This window comes from Miscanthus floridulus, chromosome 17 (assembly GCF_019320115.1).
Source record: "Miscanthus floridulus cultivar M001 chromosome 17, ASM1932011v1, whole genome shotgun sequence".
Classification (NCBI taxonomy): Eukaryota; Viridiplantae; Streptophyta; class Magnoliopsida; order Poales; family Poaceae; genus Miscanthus; species Miscanthus floridulus.
Genome location: NC_089596.1, coordinates 4494487 through 4504627, shown reverse-complemented (window position 1 = coordinate 4504627; position 10141 = coordinate 4494487). Strand labels below are relative to the sequence as shown.

Here is a 10141-nt window from a genome sequence, read left to right as displayed (position 1 = left end):
TCTGGTGTGCTGGTTCGGGGGCGGTGATGACCCGGGCTAGGCTGCCCACGTCGTGTTGTTTTCGAGGCGGGGATCGCGGGGCACAGTGTAGTGCGGGCGCAGATCGTGGGCACAGCGTCAAAGTACAGTGGCCGGTAATCCCCGCCGCGCCCTGTCTCAGCCGGTATGGCGCTAATGCGACCTCATGTCCCGTCGGCCATTCCGCGGTGTCGAGCCGTCGTCCGGCTGAGATTGCAGGAGTGGTTGACGTATTAATGGGACATGACGTGCTGTCGGGAAGACTAGCCGAGGCGGGGGCGACGGGTTACGGATAAGCCGGCCTCGCACGAGACGGAGGATAGGGCCTCGCGAGAGACGGAGATTGGTCTCCTTGCCGAGGCCTTCCGCAAGAGGTCTCACGCGAGGCGGAGCTCCTTGCCGAAGCCTTCCGTAAGAGGCCTCGCGCGAGGCGAAGATTGCGTCTCCTTGCCGAGACCTCCCGTGAGAGGCTTGAGGCGATGCAGAGATCCAGGTGGGTTCGGACGGGGCTGGTTATGAGCCCATGGCTTTCCCTCTAACTTTGCCGTTGACGGGATTTTAGTGCCTCTCGCGGTGTACACTCGGAGCACCCCGTTTTATAGTACCCGACACTACGATTGTTTAAAGCCCTATTCGTTTGGGCTTGTTTGACTTATAAGCCATGGCTGAAAGTACTGTTGGCTGGTTTGGTATGAGAGAAAAATACTGTTCGTTAACTTATAAGCCATGGCTTATAAGCCAAACACGACCCAACGATCAGGCTGCAAGAGTCCACCGGCAAGGGAGAAGATGAGATGATGCCCGTGGTAGGAAAAGGCCCTAAGGCTGAGAGAGTCAGCAGAGCTGCTTGTGCTGCTGATGCCGGACGCAAATTCATAAAACATCAATGCAACTGGTTTAATTGTAATCATACTATAAGCTGCTATCGCAATGTCAGTGACATCTTTCAGCGGCGAGAAACGAAGATATTAAAATCTGGAGATGGCAGAGCACAATCACCACTGCAAAGAGTTGAACTCGCCACTACACAAACATTATAAAGTGATGACCCAGTAAATCCTGGTGCTCATGTATGTTGTGAACCAACCACAAACGTAACAATAATCATCAAAACCAGCAAAATGGATTCCATGGCATCTCAACATGCACAACCTTAGGTAAAAGCTCGGATGGAGAAACTAAAAGTTTCCAGACTGGGAACACAAAGAGTGGCTGGTGCTGGCCTAGGAGAGGAGTTAAGGGGGTGGAGCAAAAGAGTGCCATCACACGAAAACCATGACCTCACAGCAGTGGTCGAGTAACATTTCACTATTTGGAGTCTATGATCAGGCTTTTGCCTCCTGAGCTACTTCTTCAAAAGTCTCTCCAGGAACAAGCTCTGGAACATCATCATCGTTGTCTTCCTTGGCCTGTGCCGCCGCACCAGCAGCAGCCACCTGCTTCTGCATCTCCTCGGCAATCCTCTTCAGGTGTTCCATGTTGTCAGGGCCTGGAAGAATAAAAAAAAAGGTGTTTAAGTCTCTTTCATATCCTTAGACCTGGCTACAAGCTTCTGTTTGTATTTGATTGAACACACAGACAGCAACAGAGCAGGCAGAACAGAGACTAACTACCAAACTTTTAAGGCAACAGATACAATATGCAAAGAGTATACATCAAATCAATTCTTGTGTGTCTAGCAGTGCTAACCGTCAAGAGAATACGACAAAAGATAAAACAAGAAATGGTGGGATGCAGCAAGAAATGTTTCTGATAACGTTAGAAAAAGACCAGGACATTAAATGATAACAAAGACGTTAAATGGGCAGAACTTGCCTAATCAAGCGTAGCTACGAATCCTCAAATACGTTACGAGATAACCATTTTTTGGATAACAATCTAAACATTAAGTACAGAGTGTAACATACCAAGTTGGTTGATGATCCCAGGCAAAACATCTTGTAGCTCTGTCAATACACAATAAATAATGATTTGAATAAGTCAGCGGCATAAAAAAAAATAGAATGAAACAGAAACACTGTACTTCATAGGGAAAGCTGAGTTTTTTTCTATGTAAGTAGATGCAACATGCATCATTGGCTTTACTACATGTATACCATTTTAGAAACCAGAGCAGAAACCACTCAGATAGCAGCTTACTGAATAAAAATGCAGTTTTTAAGAAAAAAAAAAGGACCCACAATTGTGTTCAGATTAACCAGGTGCAGAATTCTGTAGGTGTAAAGACTAGTAAACCAGATTTCGGATTTACAAACATCTCACAAGGATTCAGCAAAGCTTAGCTGCTGTACTTGGGCAACCAGTGAACCAATCATATAGGTAGAACATGCACTGATCAGAAAATGTTATAGCTCTGAGAGTAACAACTAACAAGTTACTACATGACTGGTCAATCAAATGTAAACGAAGAATGGATATTCTTACTTTTCGTCTGTGGAGATCCACTGACCACCCATGTGTTTGCCGCGATGGAAGCTTGCACTGCATCAGCAGAGGAGAAAACATCAGCCAAACGAGTCAATAACAGCAGGATTCCTCATTTCAACATGTAACAGTAACCAGCAACAACAACAACAGTGCAGGGGATGGCAGACCTTTGGGATTCAAGAACTGGATGACGAGATCGTCCTTGAAGATGTTCACCTCCTCGATTGCCGGGATGGTGTTGACCCCTACTCTCTTGAGAGTGCTCTGCAGCCTCTTGTCGTCCGTAGTGCCCGTCTTGTGGACAGCCTTCTTCTTCCTATAAACCCAGAGCTCAAGTTTTTATTATCACTGGCATCGCAGCCACAGATGAACACGGAAGCCAAGACAGGTGAATCGAGTCAGTCAGTAACACCTACCTGCGCATGGTGCCCTTGCCGCCGGTGCGGACGGCGCCGGCCATCTTCATGAGCCTCTCCTTGTTCATCTGCGCAACGGAACGGAACCAACCTGTCGGTCAAACGGCGCAGGGAGCACGGATCTATCGCGAGAACTAATCGGTTCTAGCGCACCCAGAAATCGGGGTGGCGGTCTCCGATTTAGTACGACGATGTCCGATTGAGGAGCGGAAGCAATGACTGACCTTGATGGCGGTGGGGGGCGGCGCGGGCAGGCGACGGTGCGCGAGCAGAGAGGGATGGGGGCAGGAGGAGGAGGCGGCGGCGGCCCGAGATGGGCGGTAGGTTTTGGGGAGGATTATAGGGTTTTCAATTTTCCACGCAAGTCCCTGGAGTTTCTTCGTATTATGTAGCCCCGCTAAAAAGGCTTTCAATGGGCCGCCCATCGGATTAGGTTGAGCGATGGGCCTGTATACTTCTTTCATATTCATGGTCTTCTTTCATCTTTGTGGATTTGTGGATCATTTTTTTTTCTTACGATAGAACAAACAGTGGTTTAAGGTTAACAAAAATCTTCAACTCGGATGAACAAAATGAGCATGTAGCCTACTGGATACATTGCTTTACTGGTATCTCCAGATCTTAGGTTTGAGTCCCCGTTAGAGCGAATATAGAGGGGTCAAATTTCCTCTCGCCGCTAAAGAGCGAATGTATAGTAGTAAAGATTTGCTCTCGTCTCTAAAGCCCGGTTTAGAGATTTGAGTTCATTCTACCTTGATAGAAAATGCAATGGGGAGGTTATACTCCTTGGCAACTGGCTGGGCAATGTTCATTATGGTTTACTGGTTTAGGCAGTTTATGGTGAAAGAAAAATCTTGGCTGCAAATTATGATAAATTGTGGTTATGACAAGTAGGACACTATAATAGGAATTTAAGAATTTGTCACATTAAAGGTGTGGTAGCAAACCAGATAAATATAATTTTTAGATAAAGTAAAGTTACATCCACAATACAATAGCATGAAAGGTGGGTGCAGATTAATCCAACAACATCTAAAGTACTCAAATACATGTAACAACTAGGGCCTGTTCGCTTAAACTTATCAGCTAGAATCTATAGTATTTTTTTTCTCACAACAAAACAGCTTCAGCCGGCTTTAATACCAGCCGAACAGTCCCTATGCTAATTGGTGCATGTTCGGTCCAAACACTAAAAAATGTGTTGACATATTAGCACATGCATTGTGCATAGGACTGCTTGCAGTGGGGAGTTTAATAATGCTATATAAATTCGCACATAACCCTTTGGTTCTTCTAAGCGTGGCTACAATGTCCGCCTCCTCGAGCCAACATAGGCAACACAAAGGCGTCATTTTTACTGCCTTGAAAATATTCATATTATTATAATTTTTATTGCAATTCATGTGGACCACAAGCAAAAATATAACAAATACAACTGAAGCTAGCTATTATAACGATCAGATTCATTAATCTTCAATCTGAACGCCTGGATTGTGCCTTTGGAGGCTTGTAGATATATTTTCATGGGCTCTAAATATTTTATTCAAAATCATCATAATGCAATGTATCGCTATATTTTTTAGTTTGGATTTTTTAGAAGTTTAGAAACATTTTTTGTGGTTTAAAAAACATATTAAGTATTTATTACATTTTCTAATAAAAAAAGGAAAACTACCTCCAAGACCGCTTGGGCAGCGAAGTAATTTGAATGATTTTCATAGTTAATACAGTGCAATGTTTGATTTTAGAGTTCATGGAAAAATACAGAGTACGGTGATAGCTTAAGAAGGTACTCCCTCCATCCAAAAAAAAGAATGAAATTATGACGTTCAAATCATGTCCCAAAAAAGATGTAATCCTAAGTTGTGATTAGCTTTTTGAAGTGGACCCACCGAATACTTATGAAGAATTCTCCAGAAGTCCTACTTGTGAAGTTCTCCGGAAGTCCTACTCCCTCCGTCCTATTTGTGAAGAATTCTCTAGAAGCCCAGATGTAATGATGGAGAGCGGGGGTACATGTGTAATTTCGCGTCTCTTCTAATCTTACCTTGAAACTCGAGCATCTTTTTGGAACGGAGGAAGTAGAATGGATTATTTTCATTAAGAGAATAGTGGGTTGTCATTTTTCTTATAATTTTATGGGTCAAGCTTGTATATTGGTTTTAGGCTTTTGGCCCACGGGCCATGTATCATGGACCGAGCCCATATATTAGTTTTAGGCTTTTTGACCCACAGGCCCCCGCGCTCTATCTATCGTCCTGTTCACCAGCCATCTTTTCCTCCAGCGACAAATCAGCCTTTTCAGCCAAGCATATCTCCGCAGTCAGCCACTGCGAGCCTCCGACCAACTACCACCACCAGTCCACTACCACCACCGCGACGGAGATGACGCCGCCTCACCTCCCCGTCACCGTCACCGTCGCCTTCCTTCTCCTCTTCCTCTGCCTCCCGGCGACCCCACCCGCCGCCGCCGCCGCCGCTGACCCGACCCCGACCCCATGGCCCCCGCAGTTCCACGCGACGCTGGTCATGGACTACCACGGCAACATGTCCGTGGCCGACCTCTGGTACGACTGGCCGGGCGGCCGCAACCTGCACGTCATCCGCTACCAGCTCGCCGCCGACGCGCCCTACTACGACAACGAGTGGAACAACGGTACCTCCTTCTTCTACACGCCGGCGCGCCGCACCTGCCGCTCCGCCGCCGTCGGGGTCGGCATTCTCCGCCCCGACTGGCTCCGCCCCGGCGCCATCTACCTCGGCCGCCGCGACGCCGGCGGATTCGACTGCCACGTCTGGGCCAAGGCCGACTTCATCACCTACTACGAAGACGTCAAGACCAAGCGGCCCGTCAAGTGGGTCTTCTACACAGGTAACTTATGGATTTCGTTGATTTCGCCCCCCCTTCTCGAACACAATTGGCGTGCGTTTTGAAGGCGGCGGGAGCTAATTTGCAGGATTCTACATGCGACTTTGAGCTATACATGATCTATAGTTCCCCGTTTTGGGAGGTAAAAAAATCAATGAGAATGATTAACCTGCTTGATTATGGAAAAAGGCAATGTTTCAAATGCTGGTACATTGTTACCGTGGTACATATTAATTAGGGTGGGCAGGACCCAAATTAGAGGAATTATAACACAATCAAGGAGGCTTGGAGATTGAATCTGCATGGCATGGTGCCACCTGAAATCTCTTGAGCAACTATTGTATAGTAGTATTACTCTTCTAACTTGGGTGCAATGCTTTCCCTCCAAGGATCAATGGTACCCTCCTCACATTATGCACCTTTTTAATATTACATTATACTTCATTCAAAGATTAAGCCTATCTTACAGAGAGGAAATCAAAGAGATCCCAATTTACAAAAATCAGTGCACCCTATACTGGGCACTGATTATGGTGGCCTAAATAAGAAAATGAAGACTGGAATTTCATTTCTGCCTACATCTTTTAGAAGTGAATTTTATTTCTTGCTAACGTCTTCTAGAAGACTGAATTTTATTCGTGAGGTCTGGCGCTTCTATGTCTATAAACTTTGTGCACCAAGCACCATATGAAAAATCACCAGAAGGATGGTCTCATTATTACTTCCAGTATCATGCCTTTCTTGTTTGAATGAAGTAGGTCTGAGCTAGCATTTATTTTAGATGTAAACTAATTCCCAATAAATAGTCCAACTTAATCAAAATGGGCAGCAAGAGCCAGAGGGATGTCTCCACTATTCACTCAGCGTCTTGTTTTTAGTTCCAAGCCAATGCATGCACATGCACTTGTTCTTTTAGGTATCTAGGTCATCTCTGGACTATTATCAGTCGCATTTGCTCCAATTTATTTCCCATTTTCTCAGTCTCACTAATAGGCACCTTAAACTTTGGCCCCTTAAACTTACATTTGGCCCCTTAAACAAACAGTTGCATTTGAAGACAATCACCAAGTAGTAGAAATGTGTTTCTGAACAACATTGTTAGCAACTTTGGCCCCTTAAACTTACTTGATTTTGAAACCTGTCCACATTTTGTGGTAGCTGGTCCCCAATCAATTTGTGTTTATGTGCACGCTTCCTTTCAGCCAAGCACTGACCCATGAATATTGGTCGTTCCCATTCAAAATCAAGCACTGAAGCTCTTATAGTTGTAGGTCTAGCTTGTTGTTTTAGTGTCATCTTACAAAGGGCATGCAGAGCTGCCTAAAAGGGTGGGATAATGGAAAATACTGTGTATGCAATTATCAGACTCACCATTGGGCATCAACCTATCTGTCATTCTTCATTGATAAATCTTATCTGGGCTTCTACCACTTTTGGTTGTCCCCCAAAGTAAAAGATGTAAATCATAAACAAGTGTCAAGTCTGTCACATTTTTTTCCAAGTTAGCTTGGTTAAGGTGTGAGGGCCATCTAGTTGTCCCTCGATGTAACAGATGTCTTTCTGTATTGCTTTTGCATCACAGTCTTATTTTGAAGTTAATTAACTTGGTTAACGTGTTACATTTAGAAACCTCTGGCTTCTGTGTCTATAAGCTTGTGCATCAAGCGCCATTTGAAAAATCACAGGAAGGCACATTGCCACATTATTCTTTCCAGAACCATAGCTGTCTTGTTTGAATGAAGTGGGATTGAGCTAGCTTAATTTGGAATTAAACTGTACCCAGTAAATACGCCATTTGAATCAAAATGGCCAGCAAGACCCAGTGGAATGTTTTCACTATTTACTCAGTGTCTTGTTTTGTCCATGTTTCAGGAATATCTAGGATTGTAGGTCATCTTTGGACTATTACCAGTTGCATTTGCTCCTATTGTTTTGCCCATTTTGTCATTTTTGCTGTCAGACTTGAAGACAATCACCAAGTACTGTAAACTGTGTGATTCTGAAGAACTTTGTTTAGGAGCTTTGGCCCACAAACCTACTTGATATTGAAATTCGTCCAAATTTTGTGGTAGCTGACCCTCAATCATGTTAGCATTTATGTGCATGCTTCCATTCAGCGAAGCACTGACCCATGTACATTGGTTGTAACATGCCCCTACAGAAAGTTCTTGTTGTAGGCCTACCTTTTTTTTTATGTCATCTTACGAAGGGTATGCAGAGCTGTCCAAAACATTGGGATAGTGGACAGCACTGTCTATGCTAGTCTGAGACCCCCTCATTATCACTGGGCATCAACCTATCTGTCATTTCTTCAATGATAAACATAGTGTTAGCTTCTACCGCTTTTAGCTGCCCCTTATTATTAAAGTAGAAGATGTAAAGTATAACCAAGTGTGTCACATTGTTTTTTTTCCCAAGTTAGCTTGGTTATGGCATGAGGACCATCTAGCTGTCACTTGAAGTAGCAGAGGTCTTTCTGTATTGACTTTGAGTGAAATCTTTCTGTATTGTTTATTATATCACATTCTTGTTGTGAAGTTAGCTTTTGGTTAAGGTGTCACCAAAGTGAGACAGCAAGTAGATTCAACTAAATTTTCCATGCTCAGGAGTCCAGAAAAAATCAAATGAAGCTATACTTCTTGTTTACTCCATTGGTACTAAGCTAGTCAGCATTGCCTCACTCCTTTTTTTATATATAACAGCATCGCCACACTCGTTGTATTGCTGTCCCTGAACTACTGGCACTAGTTGGCTTACAGCTGAGTGTTAGGACGGATATGACACTTTACCATGACAGCCAAGTAAGCACTTATTTCGTGCACGACAGATGTTGGCACGCTTCTTGTTAGGCTCAGCAGCCCCCAAATGAAGGAGGAACAAACACTAACTTGCCTTGCAGTCCAGTGATGATATAACCACAGATATATACGGGTGCCAGCTGAAGTCACCATGAGATATCTGAGCAAGCACCGGCTTTCTTCTGTATTGTAACCTCTCTGCATTTTCCGATCTCTGCAGGTAGGATTGCCTACGTGATGAGCTTTGAGGTGGGAGCCGTGCTGGAGGACGCGGCGTGGCAGGCTCCGGAGTACTGCTTCACCAAGGACGGTGGGCTGGCTACCGACACCACAACCAAGATATCTGATGGGCATCATGGCAGCAGCTTCATCCCCAGGAGCGTGCTGTGAGGACTCAATGACTCATCTTGCGGCCATGCATGTTCTCGTCCTGGTCCCCGGACCCGGTACGGCCTTGGCCTTTTGGACATGGAGATGCGGTGTAAACAGGGTGACTATAACCCATGCCCGCATTTACCATTGCCTCTCGTGCAGTAATGTTTTGCCTGTGTCTTGTTATCTCTGACCAAACGAAGCGAAGCGTACAAAACTGATGGAATAGCTTTGCATTGCATTGGATCCCAAATCCCATGTCATGTAACGTGTGACATTTTTGGTGTGGCCTGCGTAAACCCTAGACAGTGAACCCACCTCAAAATTGGGCGCAGTCGTAGGCCTGGAAAGTAGATGAGGATGCCAAGGAACACTGCATGTCTGTATCTGTATGAGATGGGAGAAGACGTAGAGAAGCAAGTCGTGGTTTGAGATGAGATTCTTCGTCATGGTTCCGTTGTGTGCGGGAGCTCAATATGTGCTGTGATTTGTGTTATTGCGTAGGAGGACTCATGCTGCACTGTAGGCAGATTTCAAGTTTTATACAGTCTATGGCTCCGTTCTCGTGTTCTTAAACCTGGCTTGATTCGCTTATTTTTTCATCCGACTGAGATTCCTGCGCATATTTGTTGCGAGCCTAGATCCATTCAGAGTCTATGATTGATTGATACTACTACTACTCTATCTGAAAGATGTAGCCTGGCACTGACTGAAAGTACAGGAGGGTAGTGTAGCGACAGATTTTCAGGCCCTGTTTAGATGGGGTTAGGAACCAGTATTTGATACTGTAGCACTTTCGTTTGTATTTGATAATTATTGTCCAATTATAGCCTAACTAGGCTTAAAAGATTCGTCTCGTAATTTACAATCAAACTGTGTAATTAGTTATTTTTTTATCTACATTTAATACTCTATGCATGTGTCTAAAGATTTGATGTGACAGAGAGAAAATGAAAAAACTTGCAATCTAACGAGGCCCTATTCCTCGTAATGAAAAGAAAAAAGCGTAGGGACTGAATGGGGCGTTGGTCGTGGTCAAAAGTTTGGAGCTGTGGCAGTGCTGGATTCAGTAAGTTATTTTTTGCCAATAAACACAGAGGTGAGCGTTGCACCGGTGAATGGTGATGATCCTGTCCGGTACTCGGAACTCCAGTGCATGCATATGGTGGCTGTGCCCTGCCGCCTGTTTGCAATTCAGAAACTCAGCTGGTTTCGTTTATTGGTTTCAGCCAGAGCTTATC

The 10141-nt window shown here is 44.7% G+C and overlaps 2 protein-coding genes across 2 annotated transcripts; one reads left to right on the top strand and one right to left on the bottom strand.

Moving 5' to 3' along the window:
- Window positions 1–1089: 1089 nt before the first annotated feature.
- On the bottom strand, window positions 1090–3215 carry LOC136517381 (basic transcription factor 3-like). Its single transcript, XM_066510933.1, has 6 exons — window positions 3086–3215; window positions 2862–2929; window positions 2613–2761; window positions 2443–2499; window positions 1926–1964; window positions 1090–1507 (listed from the first exon to the last, which is right to left on the bottom strand). Exons 2-6 carry the CDS (start codon window positions 2927–2929, stop codon window positions 1344–1346), a joined length of 477 nt encoding a protein of 158 aa, XP_066367030.1. The 5' UTR covers window positions 3086–3215; the 3' UTR covers window positions 1090–1343.
- Window positions 3216–5141: 1926 nt separating this feature from the next.
- Window positions 5142–9476, top strand: LOC136517004 (uncharacterized protein At4g14100-like). The gene is made up of 2 exons (XM_066510518.1): window positions 5142–5733; window positions 8749–9476. The coding sequence occupies exons 1-2, from the start codon at window positions 5247–5249 to the stop codon at window positions 8916–8918; spliced, it is 657 nt and encodes a 218-aa protein (XP_066366615.1). The 5' UTR covers window positions 5142–5246; the 3' UTR covers window positions 8919–9476.
- The last annotated feature ends 665 nt before the right edge of the window (window positions 9477–10141 follow it).

Excerpts from the sequence above, each read along its gene's own strand:
- LOC136517004 (XM_066510518.1), top strand. The coding sequence starts at position 5,247 with ATGACGCCGCCTCACCTCCCCGTCACCGTCACCGTCGCCTTCCTTCTC. Across the intron at positions 5,734-8,748 it reads CAAGTGGGTCTTCTACACAG|GTAGGATTGCCTACGTGATG; the intron begins GTAACTTATGGA and ends CGATCTCTGCAG.
- LOC136517381 (XM_066510933.1), bottom strand. The coding sequence starts at position 2,929 with ATGAACAAGGAGAGGCTCATGAAGATGGCCGGCGCCGTCCGCACCGGC. Across the intron at positions 2,762-2,861 it reads GGCAAGGGCACCATGCGCAG|GAAGAAGAAGGCTGTCCACA; the intron begins GTAGGTGTTACT and ends CTGGGTTTATAG. Across the intron at positions 2,500-2,612 it reads CCAGTTCTTGAATCCCAAAG|TGCAAGCTTCCATCGCGGCA; the intron begins GTCTGCCATCCC and ends CTGCTGATGCAG.